The sequence below is a fragment of the Aulostomus chinensis genome, chromosome 23 (assembly GCF_037954235.1).
Source record: "Aulostomus chinensis isolate RoL2024-O1b breed Wild chromosome 23, RoL_Achi_v1.0, whole genome shotgun sequence".
NCBI classification, from domain to species: domain Eukaryota; kingdom Metazoa; phylum Chordata; class Actinopteri; order Syngnathiformes; family Aulostomidae; genus Aulostomus; species Aulostomus chinensis.
The window spans coordinates 2,747,947-2,767,205 of NC_141342.1; the positions used below are offsets into that span (position 1 = coordinate 2,747,947).

Consider the following 19,259-nt stretch of genomic DNA (forward strand, 5'->3'; position numbering starts at 1 on the left):
ATCAGTCTCTTCCCTTTCTCTCTCTCTTTACCTCCATCCCCGTCTTTCCGTCTTTATATCTGTCTTCCTCCATTACCTGTCTTTGTCTGCTCTCCTGCTCTCTTTCCCCCCAACCGGTCAAAGCAGTCGTCCATCCCCACTGATCCTGGATCTGCTCAACGTTCCTGCCTGTTAAAGGAAGGTTTTCGTCACCGCTGTTACAGGATGTGCTGCTGATGGAGAATTGTTGGGTGTAGATTCATTGAAGGAGTGTGGAACTGGACCTGCTCTACCTGTAAAGTGTCATGAGATAACTTTGGTTGTGATCTGGTGCCGTACAAATCAAACTGACTTGACTACTCCAAAATTTAAGAGTCACGATTGGTGATTTTGTCAACAGCATCGTGCCACTGAAATTGAGTCTTTTCATCTGCCAAACTGACAGATTACGTCATGTCCACGCCTTCCAATCAACCCCGGCTAAACTACACTGGACTTAGGTGTATTTCACTAAACCTCACAGCGGCGTGAGTATAGTCATGATCTGAAGCAAGAGCAGCTCAACTGCAAATTGGCTGATGAGTGTTCTGGCAAATGATTATGAAAAATGGTGTATCAGACATTGTGTATATGAATGTGTCTGGTTATTCATACCAAAAACAGCAAGGCAAAAAATAACAGCAGCTTGGATTTTAGGCTCACTGTGAGCTACTGAGGCGAGGACATCAACCATCAACACTGGGAAGGCACTTTAACAGGTGACGTACCAATGGACACGACTGTCAGCCCCTGGGGGTGGTGCCACCCCTTCCTCTCCATATATTTTTTATTTTACTGTGAAATGGAGCACTGCAATCCAGTTATTTCCCGCAAGGGATTAATAAAGGATTTCTGATTCTGAGTCCCTCCATCCAAAGGCTCTAAATTCTGAATTAATGCTCACCCAATTACTTCATTTTAACGCTCAGCCTCTGGACATCCTCATCCCGATCTTGCAAATTTTCCTCAATATAATCGTTGCATAAAACTAGGAAAACTGAAACATTGTTTTCTGTCACATTTGTTAATATTTCTATTTGTAAATTATTTTTATTTTTATTTAGGTTGAAGCTCTTTCAGAACTTCTATTGTTTGTGTGTTTGAATTCAACTACACAATTAAAAAATCCAAGTAAATCTATGTAAGTCTATAGTAAAATGTTAATTATATTAAGATTAAATTACTGCAAAACACATACACACGTTGAATGAGCCCCAAAGGTTACAGGACTCACCCGGTTGTTAATCAAGTCATGCTTTCACAGCAGTAGTTTCATACTGATGAGTGTTACAGCCATCGCAGTGGGCCAGCATAGACAACAGGCTGGGCCCTTGACCAATTAAATGTGACATAATTAATGATATTTTCTCCTGTGTTCTGTCCAAAAGAGGGGACAGACGCATTGCCATTACCACCCAAATCCGTACAAGCATATATAGATGCAAAAATCGATAAGTTTACTTTAAGATCCCCTCTCACATTCTTAATTTATAAAATAATGTTCAGCTAAAACTGCAGAGCAGTGTTGTTTGAAATATCATCCGTTACCTTTAATAATATTGAAATGTTTGAGCCCTGTTGCTTATTTTATTCAATAAAAAATCCTAAATAAAAAAATCCAAAATACAAAAGCAAACCAAAATTACATTTTACTGCTATTATATATGTACAGGAAATGATGCTACCATTTAATTTTTACATTTTGATTTTACTTCATAAAACTTCATGTATCCTTCATGTTAAATATTTGTCTAAGTCATGTAAACTGTGCCTCATTATTTGTGAATGTTTAAAAAAAGTCAATGTTAAAACAAAAAAGGTAATTGGGGCGTTCCATTTATTGCACTTCCCTTGTCTGATAATCGTCCTTCCGCTTTGTCCGCCCCTTTTGTATTCCCACCACAAACTCTTGCCTAGTGAGTGCAAAGGTTCCACTTGATATGTTTTCTGTCTGTTTTGATCGCACACTTAAAAACCACGCTGTCTGAAGCTATCCAGCCTTGTGGATACACCGGTTTGGAGTTGAGAAAGGAAGGAACTGTCGACCCGGGCAGCCCGGACGTTAAGACCTTCGGACGAATCATCCTATCCAGAATTGGTTCAGTTGTACACGACAGATCATACTACAGATGAGTGGAGCTGGTAAACAGGATGGAGGACTATAATGCGAAGGGAGACCGTGAGTACATCTGGGCCAGCCACAAACACCAAAGTTGAGAGATGGAATAACTTAGCTAGCTAGCATGCATCGATAAACATGCACTCCTGCTCCGAAACAATTCCAGTCCGTCTTCTCGCCCGCACAAACACAACGAGGTGATTCTTAGCTAATGGCAGCCCCACGGTTACATGTATGAGGTAATAAAGAAGCTTTCCGACCATGAATAGATAACGGGAATTAGCACTTCGTGGAATTAGCTGGGTCTACGTGACAGTGATAGCCCAAATTGAAGCACCAAGAGAAGGTGAGGGAACCGTGACCATGAGCAGACTTGTTAAAGTTCCAGTGGAAGGCACAGTGTAGATAGGACTAGGCATGTTTAAGTATATTTGATGAATGTGCTTGAATAAGTTAAAAAAAAAGTCACTTTTATAAGAAACCATTGTTACTGGGCAGGTCTGACGTACGTATGGTGTGGATAAAGGGAGATTCTTTGTTAAGGATTCAGGAAAACATTGAAAAGACCCTGCACGGAGTTCCCACAGGGCCTTTTTATAAAGACTTTAATTACGTCATTCAATTTTAGTCCTTGCACTCACAAATTTATTTTTTCATTGGTTCTTAAAAATGATGAAATTAGATCCATTACATCTGTTTTGGGATGGTTAAAAATGTATGTCAGGATTGTTTTCAATGGTTTGCATGGCTACAGCATGTAACAAGTCAGACTCTTAACTCGTGTAACTGAGGGAATCGTGAGAGAACGTTGCTAAGAAAAAATAAAAATCTTTTTACCAGTGTGGCCATCAAATGGGGCTTCGGTGTGTTCAGGTTTTATTTAAAGTGATCTTAAGAAGTTTTTAATTTGACCCCTAGAAACCTCCACGGACCCTGCTACATGTCTCCTGTACAATGTTTTGTACAACTTTTAGCTAACAATGAAAATATGAAACAAGGTGTCTCTGCTTTTACTCCATTCAGGTCCAGTTCTTCCTCTCTCTGCTCTGCGCCTCCTGATCCCACCTATTCAGCTGGTCTCAGCAGCAGTCTGGCAGACCATCAAGCAAAGGGTTGTGGCTGATTATGGCATCATTGAGGAGTTTGTTACCATGGTTACAGGCATTGTACCAGAGCTGCTCACCAGCCATCAGAGGGCCCAGCTCATCCTGGGCCTCAGAGCACGGGTGAGGAGGAGCACCCGTCAAACTAATGGTCACAAAAAGATGAAGGTGTACTCACTTTGCTGTCATTGTGAAGTCGGTATTGATCTCAACACTGCGTGTTTTCCTTGGAAGCGTCACCACTGACAAAGTCGAGGACTTGCAAATTCAACTTCCTGTGATTTTAATCCTTAAAGTTTTTTGTTTAAGTTACCAAACAGCCCACCTGCTCTTTGTGGTTTCAGCTGATCCTGGAATTATGTCGGCTAGAAGGGACAGCTGATCTGTACACCATTCAACCACACCTGGACAGGATGCACGTCCTCATGGGGGCATGGGTGTCTGACGCCAGGGTAAAGTGGACTTCAAATTAACAATAAAAAGGAGCTTCTTTAAAAAAAAATGAGATCAATGATTACACATCGTTATAGCTTCTTTTTTTTTGAATGGACATCCACATCATTCTATTCATTCCTACTGCTTGTGAGGTGCTACGGTGTCCATGTCATGTCTTTCAGACTGAAGCTGCAAATACGGACAAACAGCCACACTCAAACTTTGTAGATGTTATCAGGCACCTGCTGAACAATCCTGTCGAGAGAGAACGATTTTTTCAGGTGAGTTTTTTTGAAGCACATTTTCACTGCTACAAATATTTGGTTCAACTCATGCAACAGAAAAGCTCTCTTGGTATTCATTTTGCTATGAGAAACAAAATAAAATAAGAATATAATGCCAACAACCTTTTCAGTATCTTTTTATCCACCTCTGCTGGTTTAGTCTAACCTTTCTTAACATGACATAACGTTGTGTAGGCGTTAACTGCACACTGGTGTTTAAATTGACTGGTTCAGCAAATGAAATCAGTTTCAACGGAATCAATCACTAAATGGATTCATCAGCGTGGCTTTAACCTTTACTTTGTGATACCACCTACTTTTAGTGTGTGGTGGCTAAAGGCTGCAGGAAAATATGAAGTCACCAAATGTTAACTGTTATTGCCTCGCACTAACATTCTGATGACTCAGCGTTTTACATGTGGTCCCCTCTTTCCTGCTATAATTCATTTTCATAAAAATCTTTTCTGATTTACCTCTTTAGGAGGTTCTTTTTAATAGCATTCTGCTTTTGCCAACTTGTATAATTTCACATTGAATATATGAAATAACACACATTCAAATGGAAAAGTGAAATTATTTGCAAATTCACCTCAAGCAAAATCTAATTGGCTGTAATTTTGAGGTTCGACAACCTCGTACTGGCATCTCTCCTCTGTGGATTGTAAATAAGCGCTGTCAAAAAAGTCACGCTATTTATATATATGTTGTTGTTTTTAACCCCCCCCCCCCCCAAAAAAAAATCAGGCAAAAGTAAATATCAGTAAACCAGATTCCAGGCCACGTCAGTGTCCAGGGATTCCTGGTTCCTAGGAATATTTCAAAGTCCCTGTTGTATCTGATGTCCTCAGGAAGATTTCCTGGACGAGTTCGGAACGGCGTACGATGAAGCTCTTCAAACTCTGATGTGGCTGTTTCTGTCCAGACTTGAGACCTTTCTTCCTTTGCAAACCTTCCACCAGGTACATAGATAAGGAATGGAAACGTGACATGGGACATTCATTCAAGTAAGCTTTGAATTTTGCCAGTTTTAGTGACAGATGTGGAATTGTTTTTCCTTCTGTTCATTTTCCATCCAGGTTGCCTCCATGTTTGGTGAGGTGTCTTCAGTTCTGGAGGACAGTATGGAGTCTGTGTCTCAGTGTGAGGAGCTCACGACCCTGCTGCGCTATCACAAAGACCTCGGCACAATTGATCACAATGGCAAGCGCGTACTTTTTACTCAGACTTTGCAGTTAAGGCTTAAATAAATGGCATTGGTTATAGAATTTTGTACTGGAAATTAGGAATTCTATTGTTTTGAAAATGTCGGTTGACTTTTAAAAAAAAACTTTTCTTGCGTAGTTACTGTTTTGTTGACCTGACAGTTGTGAGCCTGTAGGATGTAAAAAAACTAGCCCAGTAGAAGGCAAACATGAACAAGATGATCAGTCGTGATGCTGACAAACGGAGCCGATCAGCAGCAGCAAAGGACCAATGCCCAGCTGCAGCTGCGTTATGGTTGCTAGTTTTCGCACTTTTGCTCAGTATTGGACCGAGTCCAATCATTGTTATCCTGGTTTATCATTTAGACCTTATTAGTTTGGAGAATTGTGTCCAGGTTTAAAAGGACTAGTTTTAGAATTAAAGATAAATACCCAACTGGATCCATCTCACCATCTTCACTCCACAGACACCGATAAACAAGGGACTTCATGGTTCGTTCAGGTGTCCGTAGTAAACTCTGAAATCTATTCTGAAGTCCTTGAAATGAAAAAGTTGATATTTGTACTTATTTTCATGTTCTGAGATCAATACATTTCTCATTGCTTCCTTTAAACAAAATCCTAGACTCTACTCTTGAGATTTTTAATAAGATGTGGCTCGGCGGTGAAATCGAAACAGTTGATTCGTTTACAGTCTGCTTTGACCCAACTTTTATCTACCGCCGCCACGCATTATTATGAATGTGTGATACACAACACAAAAACCTGTGTATGTACTTATTTTTTGGCAGGTAGAATTTTTCATCCACCAGACATTGAACTGGTGAGCTGACCCTGCAATTTAATTATGTTTTTCCCTCATTTCAGATGGTTCTGTGGATGGGGCCTGCATTCTTTCAGCTCTTAAACTCACTGATGTAAACAGAAAGCCACAAGCCCAATGCTCCCAGAAAACGCTGTCGTGTACATCTGGGATGGAAAAGGAATCTTCTTTGTCTCCTTGTAAATCGCGGCTCAGTCCTGATTCAATCACAGAACATCCGCAGATAGAGATCCGTGAAACTTGCTGTGAAAGTGGAACAGAAAAGCCTCTGGGAGAAATTACGAGACGGGGAGAAAGTGCAGCCCTTCTCCAAAGTCAAGTCAGTCATGCTTCATGTCCTTTAAAAGACTGCTACATCCAGCTGGACAGACTGGACTTACCCGTGTCTTCACGGTTTCGGCCTGTGAGGGCAAACAGAGGCCAGAGGATGAAAATGATCCTGTTAGAGGAGAAAAGAGGACTTTTTAAGGAGGACCAGCCTCTGTATGAATGTGATTCTAGTAATATAAACCCGTCTTGTCCTCCCGATGATGAGGATTCAAGCAAAGAATCCTCGTGGTCCTACTACTCAGATGAGGACTCCTGCAATGAGAGCACAATTAGTTCTGATTCATGGTCCCACTACTCAAGTCATGGGTCTTATGAATCTCCTGGTAGCACTCCAGACAATTTGTTGTCACACGGCTCAAGTGAAGACCCACCCTTACCAAATCCTGATGATGATGCAGCATTATCAGGATTGTCCGCTACCGGCACAAAGACTAACACCCTCGTAAGTCAAGCTAGCAGTCCAAAAGTGTCTCGTAAGGCCCAATGCTTTATTTGCAATGAGCGAGTTGAAAAAAGTCTGAGAACTCACATGAAAACCCACTTCCCCAATGGTGATTATGCCTGTCCGCGGTGCGACAGCAGATTTAAATTGTTGACATCTTTGAAGTTACACTTAACAAGAATTTGTTTTGAGCACATCCAGCAGCAGGCAGGTCCAGACAAAGGCCAGAATGCTTACAAGTGTGGCCAATGCAGCCAGGCGTTCAGGTACAAACTTTCCTTGGAAGCGCATGAGCGGACCCACAATGAATTCTACTGCAGCGTGTGTAGGAAGGTGTTACGAGATGCCACAACTTTAGCGAGGCACAAGGCTTCTCACACACCTTTTCAGTGCACCCGCTGCGAGGAAACCTTCACCCTTTTCAAGCCCCTGGTCAAGCACTGCGAAAACCTCCATAAAATCAGCGTACCCTTCAAATGTAACCACTGTCCGAAAACGTTCTCCAGCCTCCGAATCTTAATCTCACATGAATGGAAACACTCTGGTCTTCTCCCCTTCCAGTGCACTGAGTGTGGCTTAAGATTCAAAAACGACACAGATCTCGTTGTCCACCAAAGAGTCCACACAAGAGAGAGGCCTTACCTTTGCGCTGAGTGCGGAAAAACCTTCTCCCACAACTCCAACCTATTGCGACACTTGCATTTCATCCATAGCGAGTTTCGAAATGAGAAGAAATACTTCTGCTCAGAATGTGAGAAGTCTTTTAAAGAGAAAGGGGCCCTGATTAAGCACCAGAGGGACAAACACTATGGCGCGTTATTCCGTCATCCGTGCCCGTACTGTGGGAAGATGTTCAGTGCGTCATCGATCATTAGACATAAATTGATCCACACAGGGGAGAAACCTTTCAAATGCACCGTTCCTGAATGTGAGAAGTACTTCAGGTCAAACTGTGAGGTGAAGAAGCATGTCCTTGTACATCATTCCACTGAGCGACCTCATAAATGCGATGTCTGTGGTAAGGGCTTCATAAAAAAGTGTTTCCTCAACACACATTCGAAAATACACTCAGGAGTAAAGCCCTTTATTTGCCACATCTGCGGTAAAGCTTTCCCTAAACTCTACAGCATGAAGAGACACAAAAAGCTCGTACATACATTTGTAATAAATTAATCCCACGTCGTCTGAATATTCAGTACTGATTCAGACTTCACTGTTGGTCATTGTTTTGCTAAAATGATTAAATATGATGTCTCGGAAAGGAAGTTGAAAGTAAATAAAAAAACAGGTAAGATTATACATCACCTAGCAGGGGCAAGTGTTTTCTGTCTGAACTCTGATTCACATGCCTGTGAAAACGGATTTGGAACTTTTCAGTTCCTTTTCAATGTCCACAATACTGCAACCGGTCGGAGCAATGAAACATGGCGCAGTGCAGACACTGGTATCGCTAAAAATGATACGTGTAGGGCTTGGTGTCATTCAGAACTTTTCTATACAATCTAAAATCCATTTTAACGAAATGAAAATTGTATTAATTACAAATGTTTGTTTCTAGTTTTTTGCTCCTTCGCATTTTCGCACTTTGGTTAGCAGAATATTAACCAGTCAGTCGGGCTTTTTTTTTCCTCTTTCAAAGCAGTTTGATGAGATTAAAAAAAATGAACACGGCTTTGAAACTCCAGGCTCCTGAAACACACTGGAAAGGCTTGCAGCTCGTTGTGTCAGTGGAACAGTGAGCTTGAATTTTGACTGCAAAACTATTTAAGACCATCTTTATTGAAGAAATTCCCTAAAGCCGTTCCACAGATCTCGCTGACGTGTGAAGCACATGTGCTCTTTGACAACCAAAATCTTTAGGTGTTTTAGCCAAAAATTTCTGTCCAGGTGTGAAGAAAAAAAGGAAACTAACAAGAATAAAGTAGATGGACAGACAACTGCGAACAGTGCCTCCAGTCTGTGGCTGTCACCGGTGAGGATGCATTAAATGTAGACCTGCCACGAGAAAAAGAGATGCGTCGTGTGGTGAAGTTCCTGTCTTGAGCAACAAACGTTATCAGTGGCGCTGGTGCAGTTGGTCATGATGATAACTGAGAGCAACGACCATCGCGACACACATGACACGAGGCGGAAAGAGTGTGTTTCAGGCTTGAGCTTGGTTTTGAATGACAAAGTATCTGTTGATACTTGATCCCATCGTTTGTTGTTTTTTTGGGGTGCCATTAAAGTATGAAAGTCAGATTCCTAGGCCTTTACGTAAATGTGCAATTGTTTGTTCCTTCAGGGAAAAAAAATGTTGTCAAGGTTGTGTAATACTGATGTCACAGACTGCTCCACGTTAACCATTTGGGTTGTTTACAGAAAAGCCTCAACTTTGCTCCTCTGTCATTGAATCAAACTGGCCTGTAATGGGACAATGGTTGTCATAGAAACGGATGTGGTTCAGATCTGCCTGCAGCAAGCTGTCATCAAATGACCAGTGTCAATGTTTCTTTACGTCCATGTTATCAGTTTGATTGACTTTCACATAAAAGCATTTGTATTCAATTGTGTAAAAAAAAAAAAAAAAAAGTCTAAATGTATCTACAATTTTGTAATAATAAAACAGTTCAGGTTTTGAGGGGTATTTTTAGGAATAATTTTATATCAAAAAATGATGACAATCTGCTTTTGGAGATGAAGCGTTCTAGAGTAACCAACAGTTTTCTCACAAACCGGCAGTTATTGCATCAAGTAGGTCAAGGTCCTCGATGAAGAATGTTGACCGTGTGTTTCCTGACTGGAGATTACATCTATTTCCAAATGTGTCCGTTATGATATCTGCTAACAGTCAGTGTGTTTGATGGTGTGAAAGAAGTCACCGCCACACCTACATAAAATAATGTATTTTTGTACACCTGATCAAGTGTAAGAAAGTCTTTTCTTTTCATTCATCCGATTCTATTGTTATGGCTCTGTATTTCTGAGAGGACAGCTTCAAATAAATTGAAATCTTCGATCAAGCGTGAATGTATAATGGTCTGTTTTTGCTGCTTTGTTTTGTATGTCTCTGAGCACAGGGGAGGTATATGGCTCATACTTTTGAAAGCTGCAGGAATTATGGTTTCAGTGATAGAACTGTGTTCCTTTGAGAATTTTTTTTTTTTTAACTTTTTAATTAGTTTCTCCGGAAATATTAGTGGGACCTGGAGGAATCATTCTGAACATCTATAGAGCAGGAGTTTCCAAATCTGAAATGGTAGGCTTCCACTCGAAGCTTTGAATAAGGCGCCGCCTTCCACCTCCTTACACAACTTATTTCATTTTTACTGTTATTGAACACAACTTCTGGGAAGACCAAATACATGGAAACGTTCTGTTTTGAGACATTTATTAGTCTCTGAAAAGCAGAAACAACACTAAAATCCAATTTTTGTAAGTCTACGCCGCCACCATCAATTACATACAATTGGACTGTTCATGCTGTCCATTGGAAGGATGGCCTCATACTTGAAAATCTCTTGATGGAAGCATGTTTGCAAATGTAAATTTACATGTAATAGCTGGGAATTCTGTTGGACCTTGAAGAGCTCTGTGCTCTTGTGTGTACTGGTTTTATGCTCTCTACTAATCAGCACATTCAGATATGTTGTGTAATTCCTCACTGTGGTCCTTTGAGCAAAAAATATCTGTATCTGGTCTGATGTGATTTGTGACATCAGAGGGAATGTACATTTTTACATCGTTGTTCTTATTTTCATTGACATGCACCCTTAAGATGGTTATGCTGTGATTTTTGTTGGGATCTGTATCAAACAAAGATGTTTTCTTAGAGTCTGTGGAATATGATGTGTAGACAGGACAACAAACAAGACACCACAACAATTACTTTAAATTGCCACTCTGACATACATTTAGCCTTTAAAAAATGTCAAACCTTCCTGTATTTTGAAAAACAAACTAAGTTATTTTTTTATTGTGCCACCATTGTCTGTTGTATATTAAAAAATTCCGTAGTGAAATTAAGTGTAAAAAAAAATCAGAATTGGGCTCGACGTTTGTATTTTGTGAAAGGCAGACAAACAGAATCGAGGGAGGATGCGGAACTAAAAAGCTGTGCTGTTCAGGGGAGAATTATTCCGGACGGAATGTAAAGTCATCCGTTTACGCAAACATCTCTTCCTCAAGGCTACTGGACTTGTGTTGGAGAAACAATTTCGAAATTATACCTCAATTGAGGCGCTGACATTGCTTCCCCACCTGTAATGTGACTAAAGTGTATGTACAGGATGGATGAAGGTGTTTCTGACTTACCTGGTGAGTACAAAGTGTAAAGGGGCAGATTTGTTTGGCTAGGCCGCAACACAACCCGCGCGCGGGAATAGCATAGCAAACCCTCGTCAGAAATCATGTTTGTAGCCAATTCAGTGTGATTAAGCGCATTGGAACCACGTTTACTGCTACACTGTCGTCCCCTGACTCATGTAGCAATGGAAGTCTTTGGCTCTTTTCGGCATTAAATTATTTAAGTGGCAGTAACGAGATGCATGCTAATGCTAAACGATCGCGTCTGCTAATGTTAGCTAACGTCAGCTAATTTGGATGTAGGCATAGTAGTTAAATCATTTAAGAACCTCGTCTTTGTTCCTTCGGACATTAACACGCATTACATTTAAGCTTTAGTAAAATGTGGTTAGACAGTACATCCTTGTCTTCTGAGAGCACAGTGGAAAAACATTTTGTCCACTGGCCAAATGGTTAGTGAATGTTAAACTCTGATCGGCCACTTAATAGCTAACCATTGTCTTTTGAGGGCTAGTGAGGGGCCTGGTCATACACAATAAACCACCGTTCATCTGGTAATCATAGTGTGCCTGCACTCGGATATAGAACATCGCCATTCTCATTAAACTGTATGTTGTCATGTGACGGTAGTTTGGGTTTTATTTGTCCATATTTTGCGATACCTCCCAGAGACTTATCTTGCGAACCTGTAATTTTTCTGGTGCTCACAGCATTAAGATGCATCATTTTGCCAACCTGCTTTGTAACATTATTTTCCAGTTCCCAAAATATTTACTTGTTTAAGATAATGTGAAAGTGTGACATTTCAAATAATGTTAACTATTTCCCCCCTGTTCAGCTCCCTCTCTTCCCCTCTCCACCCTGCGCCTCCTGGTCCCACCAATCCGGCTGGTCTCTGCAGCCATCTGGCAGACAGTTGAACAGAAGATTGTTTCAGATTATGGGCTGCTTGAGGAGTTTGTGTTTATGGTGACTGAAATTGTTCCTCAACTTCTCTCCACGAGGCAACGAGCTGAACTTATTTTGGGTCTCAGAGCACGGGTGAGAAATTTCTATGAAATGTCATCCATGGAAAAATGTCTTTGAAAATTCTGTCATTAATGCCTTTAAAATCGGACACATCAGAAATAATTTATTTGAAAAATCATAAAAATAGTTCATCAGATTTATTCGTATTTCTACTCCTACAAGGGCTGAACTATTAATCAATTTAAAATCGTGATTAGGGTTACGTGTTTAGCCAAGTACAGTGGCTGCAGTTGATCTGGGCACAAAATTAAACAGCATGGCACATCTACTCAAGGGTTTCTACTTGGTGGCAGACAGTCATGTTTACCAATCCGAAGTGCCTGTGGATCAGTCATTGCTATCTAATCAGAAGTGACCCAAGGCTGCTGTGTATACACGAACCAACACCAGTGCATCAAACTGAGCAAAGTCTCCTGGAAACGGAAGAGGATGACGACACTACACTGTGGATACTCAAGTGGCTCTGCTCCCTGGCTGCAGCAGACAGGATGAGAGCAGAAATGAGGCAGAAAGGAGATGTTCTGGTACATTGTTGAGCGGTGGTCACCTGCATTTAGGAAGCAACCAGACCCCAAAGTACTTGTTTGTTAAACGGAGCAAACACTGAACCTGGTTGTGTCATATGGACTGAGACTGTGGTGTCTTTGAAGCGCAATTTTGAAAGAGAGACAATCTGAGAGCCAGATATGATCAATCCAGGCCATGTATAAATAAAGCTGAATCTAATCCCTGTTTGAAGAATGAGCACAAATTCACAAACTTTATTTTTATGTTTTTCTCCATTCTACCTGTTAATTATTTCTCAAGTCTCAATCGTAAATTCTCACCCTTTCATTGGAATGTAGACTGGATAAATGTTTAATGGTATCTAGTCGTAATGCTCCGTTGCTCTTAAAACTATTGCATGGCGACTATTGAACTGAAGTGGGGGGGGGGGGGTTGCAAATCGAATCGCATTCACAACATCTGCCAGGGTAATTTGTTTTTTCTTTAAATTGTTTCGACCCCGCTGTCCAGTCAACTGTCTCCACAATTGTGTTGTCCTTTTCGTTAGTGTTCTGACACAGACGATTATCTGAGTCAGCAGCAGACAGCTAACCGAGCGAGTCTTGGCTATAGATAAACTGGAGAAGGAACCATTTTTGGGACCAACATTTTTGGAAAGGTCCTGATATTCTGTGTTCCTGTTCATCTTTTGAATGAACTTCAGCAAATTGCGTTAATTGATTTAGTCTTTCTTCACTGAAATATTAGGACTTTAGATATTCTGTTCCTGTACAAATATCTTGTTTTGTGTTATTCTGATCCCATTTAAAATTATATGTAATCCTACTGTAATATTTCCTTAAACATATTGCCTTTGATTTGAATGAACATGTTGGGACTGTATTCTCGCTCAACTACCAACCCTTACGTTTGTGTTGATGATTACATATAACTGTATTTTCAATTATTGTAGTAAATGTGTGCACATCCCAGCAGCTGGTTCACCTTTTTTCTTTAATGGTACCAAAGAAAATACAATCTGTGTATTATCTTTGATCTCATGATATCGAGCTGAATCATTCAAAGGGTAGACATTTGTATGCCAAACAGGAAAAGTGACACATTCATTGATCAGAGCAACATCATCAGATTGTTGGCAATGTGAACAGGAATGAGACATTTGGTAGGTCAACTCAGGACGAATTTTTTGCAGAGTCATCCATTCATTGCTGTTGCTGTTGTCCGATTGTAGCTAATCCTGGAGCTATGTCGCTCTGAGGACACTGCAGACCTCCAGACAATTCAACCACATCTGGACCGAATGCAGAACCTTCGATCTCTGTGGAATGTGCAGGTGGGCTTTAACCTGAACTGTAATTGAAAGCTTCATTGATGTTGTGATGTTGATGGTTTGTTTGTTTTTAAAGAAAAAAAGTTAATATAATTGGAGTCGATTTCTCAATCTTTGTTTTTGGCTCTTAAATGTTTATTTATTTATTCCCCCTTCCAACCAATGTCTCTTGCAGGCTGACACCGCTGAACAAGATGTTTCTGACTCTCATTTTATGGGCCTTGTGCGCAACCTGCTGCGAGACTCTGAAGAAAGAAGAAACTTTTTTCTGGTAGGTTGCTGTAAACCTTTTATTTACACATATAAGCCTCAGTTTAGATTTTTAATTAAGTAATTGCTTCTGCTAATTTGCTAGAAAGAAATGCGCTTTTTAAATAAGGTTCCCATTTGATAGCTATGTCTTCTATGTAGCTCAAATGAAGCAGCTCTATGTGACTTGAAACTACAAATTTCTAAATTTCTTTGTGTGTCAGGATGTTTTCCCTGGAGACTTTGGCCCCACATACGACAAAGCAATTCAGTCATTGATGTGGCTCTTCCTGTCCAGGCTTGAAAAGCTTCTTCCAACTCAGAGTCTTCAACAGGTAAACACACTATTGGTTACAGGGGCCAGTATACTTCTAGTACAAGCTAGAGGCTCTGTTATTAGCCATTTTACACCTGCTCCAACCAGAGATTGGTTATGTACCACTCCTAAAGCCTCCTTCACAGCTTTTTTAAGGTGGCACTGTTGCCACTCGTATTGTGGTAATTAAAAATTGTTAAACAACTGTGAATATGTTTTACATTTTAGATTCCTCAAAGTAGGCACGGTTTGCTTTGTTGAACACGCTGTAAACCCTTGGCCTTCTCTCAATGAGCTTCATTGAAAGGTTCACCCTGGACAGGTCGCCAGTCCATCACAGGGCCAACACATAGAGACAGACAACCATTCACACTCACAGTCACACCTACTGTCAGTTTAGAGAATCCAATTAGCCTAGTTCCTAAATTGATGTCTTTGGACTGTGGGAGGAAGCTGGAGTACCAGAGAGAAGCCACGCAGGTACAGGGAGAACATGCAGACTCCACACAGAAAGATCCCGCGCCCGAGCCAGGACTAGAACCCAGAACCTTCTTGCTGTGAGGCAACAGTGCCGACCACTGCACCACCGCATCGCCCCCTTATCACAGGACACAGGTAGAGTGAAGGCAAAAGAGCCAACAAGTGCTCAGCATCTCTGGGAACTCCTTCAAGACTGTGGGAAAACCATTTCAGGTGATGACCTCATGAAGCTCAACCAGAGAACGCCAGGAGTGTGCAAAGCAGACATCAAAGCAAAGGAAGGCTATTTTGAAGAATCTTAAGATATAGAACATGTTTTGAGTTCATTCACACTTTTGTTTACTACAGAATTCTGTTCATTCATGGTTTTGATGCCTTCAGTGAGAATCTACACTGTAAATAGTAATGTTGCTAACGGAAAAACAGTAAATGAGAAGTTGTGTCCAAACATTTGACCAGTAGTGTATATTTGAATATATTCAAATATTTCAATGATATTTTGAGAGCATTTTTGTTTTGTTTTTGCCAGTTTTGACAGCCCTAGTCCATACCTGTTTTCTTCATTTGTTTTTTAGTAGTTGATAAAAGGATAACATCTGTTGTCCTTGTCTTTGTCAGATCGCATCTCTGCTCAGCGACCCGTCCTCTGTTCTGAGTGAGTGTATGGAGTCTTTCACTGCGCCTCAGGAGCTCAAAACAATGCTGGACACCCACAAAGACCTTAGCCAGCTGGAGGATGTTGGTGAGACTTTGTACATTTCAGTGACTCAGTCGTGTTCTAGATAATACAGGGGTGTGAACGGCTCGCTTTCAGCGCGGCCAGCATTCATCATGTTAGTTGGGGTGACCTTTATGAAATGTCTGGATGGATGGTTTTTCCTTAAAGAATTCACACTTTTCTAAATGCTTTGACTCATTTGTAGCAGCTCACCTGCTGCAGTCGAACCTTGCCAACAAAACTAGCGTGCACACACCTTGAATGTCAGTTGAGGCAGGGGACTCCGCTGGGGGTTAGGACGCCCTCCCAATTTCAAGGATAGGGGAAACACTGGATTCAACCACCTCCCAGGCCAGTGGGGGTTGTGCAGAAATGTTGTACCAAATCTAAATGGACCCTCCCAACTCTGAATGCTTGGACCAGGATTTAGATGTTTCAGGTCTGATGTGAAGCAAACATCATTCGAATCCTGGGTTTCAAAATGTGGGACTTCCAGATATGTCCTCAGATAAAAAATGGGAAAAGTTGCCTTTGCAAAGCAAGTCGTATTTTCACTGACCATCTGAATTTTTATTTATGGTCACAAATTTAAGTTGAACATGGGAAAACTATTTCCTGAAACTTTTTTGAAGCATGCAATGCAGTTGACAAAAGTAGATATTTTTTCATCCTGCATCAATTTGTATCCCTAATAATAAAAATCGAATACTCTGATTCTGTTCAGCCACTTAATCATTGCAATCTCCTTTTGTTTTAGAGTCTTGCATCATTGATAGTGGCATCTTGTCCGCCTTGTGTCTTCCTCCTGTGGAAAGAGTGGTGATCGTCGGTGACCAAACAGGAAACGAGGGCGATAGCGGCCTTGTGTACACTGTCTGCACAGAGATGGAGGTTGAGTCTGAGAACAAAGTGGTGTATGTGGAGGGAGCTGGCAATCTGACAGAATGTGTGCAAAGCCAGTGGTTGGGTATTGGTGGTGAGGTGAAAACAGAAGTCGACACAGAGATGGTTCCAGGTCCTGGTGAAGGTGTTGATGCCAGTGAGTGTGAAATGGTAGATGACCAGCATCACAACACGTCTGGAACTCTTATGATTGGGGAGGATGGTCAGGTGACAGTGCTCGACAATGTAGAAAAAAGGCCTAACAGACGGGGGAGAAAAAAGAAACCTGTAGTTGAAGACAGCAAAGCGCAGAGCAGAGCGAGGGAAGAAGAAGATGATCCAGACTATGAAGTGTTTTTGAGAAGACCAGTCCGAAAGAACCGCGGACTCAAGATGAAGCGCTACCTGTCACAGTGGAGAAAATCAGGAAAGAAACAAGGTGCAAACAGTAGCCCAAAAAAGTTCTCCAGATCTAATGATTCAACAAAAAGCAGTGACCTGGACGAGAGAACGTGCAAGGTGTGTGGCAAGGTGGTGAGCCATGCCAAGTTTTTGGAGCGCCACATGAACCAGCACTCAGAAGAGCTGCCCTACACTTGTGCAACATGCAATCGGATTTACAAGAGCTTGCGGTACTTGCAGCAACATAAATGTCAAAGTTTGACAAAAGCCAAAGGTGGCAAGAAAGCAAAGGATCCAGAGACTGCAGCAGAGGAGGGAGGACAACCATCCAGCACGGTTCCTCCGAGTGACACAGCCAGTGAAGAACATCTTCGAGACGACACTGCTGAGGACCCTGATTATTCCCCCTCTGGAGAAAATGAATCCTCCAAAGAAGCAGAGGGCAATAAAGGCGTAGTCGAAGGTCCGTTCTACTGTCCTCACTGCAGCGTCGAGTTCAAATGCAAACAAACATTTAGGTTCCATTTAAGAAACATTTGCTACAACGAACAACAAGTTGATCCTGAGAAGCCCGAGGATGTTAAGCATTGTTTCCGTTGTAACGAGTGTGACAAGGCATTCAAGTACAAATCAACACTGGATTCCCACAAACAAACTCATAACCCACTCTACTGCGAGGTGTGCATGAAACTGGTCCGGGACTCTGAAGCCTTGGCAATGCACAAAGAATCACACACACCATTTCAGTGTAACCAATGTGAGGAGAACTTTCCCGTGTTTAAGGCCCTTCATAAGCACTACATTGATGTTCATAATCCCACGGAGCCTTTTACCTGCACCCACTGTCAGACAACATTTGCCAGTTTGAAGCGTTTCATCAGGCATGAGTGGAAACATACCGGTTACCAACCATTTCAGTGCCCTCACTGCACGAAAAGATTTCGATCCTACTCTGACCTCGTGGAGCACCAGAAAAAACACACGAAAGCATATCCGTTCCTTTGCTGGGAGTGTGGCAAGAAGTTCAGACATGGCGTGACGTTGACACGGCATGTCGAGCGTGTCCATCAATCTGGTGAACCTGTAACTGAGAAACCATCACCCATCTTCACTTGTGCTCAGTGTGGGAAGACCTTCACTTCGAGGAGATGCCTTCTGAAGCACGACAATTTCCACCACAAAGGACTGCGCTTCCCATGTGAGCATTGCGGGAAGGGATTCTTTGGTAAAGACGCATTAGTGAGGCATACCCTGATTCACACAGGTGAGCGACCATTCAAATGCGACGACTGCGAGAAGTCTTTCAGATCTGCTGCGGAACTGAAGATACATAGGAGATACCACACTGGGGAGAGACCGTTCAAGTGCAACGTCTGTCAGAAAGGCTTCGTCCAGTCATGCTTTCTTACGCTACACATGCGGACCCATACTGGAGAGAGGCCATATGTTTGTAATGTCTGTAGCAAGGGCTTCTCAAGCTTACACGGACTGAAGAGACATAGGAGGCTTGTTCATGCGTAGGTAGTTTCCCTTATTGAAGGACATCAAGGTCAGTTTCAGTATCCAGAGACCGTTGAGGCTTGCATCTATTGCTTAAGGACTCTAAAGAAGTGCAGAAGCAGACTGAGTCGGAGAAGTGGAAGGAGACGTTTCTTATAATGGTCCACAGTGCTTCTTCTGTCTGTTGAAGCTTGAGTTGTTAATTCAAAGCTTGGAATTGTACAGTGCATCATGCACATGTAACTTTGTATTTTTTACAGACATGTTTGCTGTAGTTCTACATAAGATAAATATGTACAAATTATTAAAACTAACTCCTTTGAGAATTAATTTTCTTGAATAAATTGAAAATTTGTCTCAAATTGTCATTTTATTTTCTGAGGTTGATCATTTACAGTTTATAGACATTAGAGTAGCTATTACAGAGAGACAACATTTTGAAAGAATACAGTAGATTTGATAGACAGCAGTCTGGCACCCTCAAGATTTTCTAACTGGATTTTTTTATTCAGAAATGTTACAAAAAACTAGACATGACTCAATAGATATGGCACACTTGTATCTGTGTGGTGGCATGATTTCAAATGCAACTATGAAAAGAGTTTAAACCAAGGTGAGTCAAAAGTTGGAAATGTTTGAGACAAATGATCTTCATAACAATGGACTAACTTGAAGATCATATTAACTGCACACTACTTTTCTTGCTCCTTGTTTTTTATTTCATGAAATTTCAATGAAGAAGGCTTGCGATTCAGTTGGGTGGAAAAACCCACCTCCACAAAAACGTATTGCCAATCGTAATCCAA

The 19,259-nt window shown here is 41.4% G+C and overlaps 2 protein-coding genes across 4 annotated transcripts; both read left to right on the forward strand.

The window, feature by feature from the left end:
- Positions 1–1,889: 1,889 nt before the first annotated feature.
- On the forward strand, positions 1,890–9,750 carry LOC147239142 (uncharacterized). Of its 3 annotated transcripts, none has more exons than XM_086195950.1 (7): positions 1,890–2,197; positions 3,161–3,363; positions 3,585–3,692; positions 3,858–3,956; positions 4,808–4,918; positions 5,036–5,159; positions 6,029–9,750. In XM_086195950.1, exons 1-7 carry the CDS (start codon positions 2,170–2,172, stop codon positions 7,927–7,929), a joined length of 2,574 nt encoding a protein of 857 aa, XP_086052076.1. In that variant the 5' UTR covers positions 1,890–2,169; the 3' UTR covers positions 7,930–9,750. The 3 variants fall into 3 exon arrangements, with proteins under 3 accessions (XP_086052076.1, XP_086052077.1, XP_086052078.1); XM_086195951.1 differs by lacking the exon at positions 1,890–2,197 and adding an exon at positions 2,225–2,376; XM_086195952.1 differs by lacking the exon at positions 1,890–2,197 and adding an exon at positions 2,351–2,483.
- Positions 9,751–10,861: 1,111 nt separating this feature from the next.
- On the forward strand, positions 10,862–18,807 carry LOC147239143 (uncharacterized). Its single transcript, XM_086195988.1, has 7 exons — positions 10,862–11,052; positions 11,879–12,081; positions 13,808–13,909; positions 14,082–14,177; positions 14,380–14,490; positions 15,570–15,693; positions 16,427–18,807. The coding sequence occupies exons 1-7, from the start codon at positions 11,016–11,018 to the stop codon at positions 18,472–18,474; spliced, it is 2,721 nt and encodes a 906-aa protein (XP_086052114.1). The 5' UTR covers positions 10,862–11,015; the 3' UTR covers positions 18,475–18,807.
- Positions 18,808–19,259: the final 452 nt, after the last annotated feature.

Excerpts from the sequence above, each read along its gene's own strand:
- LOC147239142 (XM_086195950.1), top strand. The coding sequence starts at position 2,170 with ATGGAGGACTATAATGCGAAGGGAGACC. Across the intron at positions 3,957-4,807 it reads AGAGAGAACGATTTTTTCAG|GAAGATTTCCTGGACGAGTT; the intron begins GTGAGTTTTTTT and ends TGATGTCCTCAG. Across the intron at positions 5,160-6,028 it reads CGGCACAATTGATCACAATG|ATGGTTCTGTGGATGGGGCC; the intron begins GCAAGCGCGTAC and ends CCCTCATTTCAG.
- LOC147239143 (XM_086195988.1), top strand. The coding sequence starts at position 11,016 with ATGTACAGGATGGATGAAGGTGTTTCTGACTTACCTG. Across the intron at positions 14,491-15,569 it reads CAACTCAGAGTCTTCAACAG|ATCGCATCTCTGCTCAGCGA; the intron begins GTAAACACACTA and ends TGTCTTTGTCAG. Across the intron at positions 15,694-16,426 it reads TAGCCAGCTGGAGGATGTTG|AGTCTTGCATCATTGATAGT; the intron begins GTGAGACTTTGT and ends CTTTTGTTTTAG.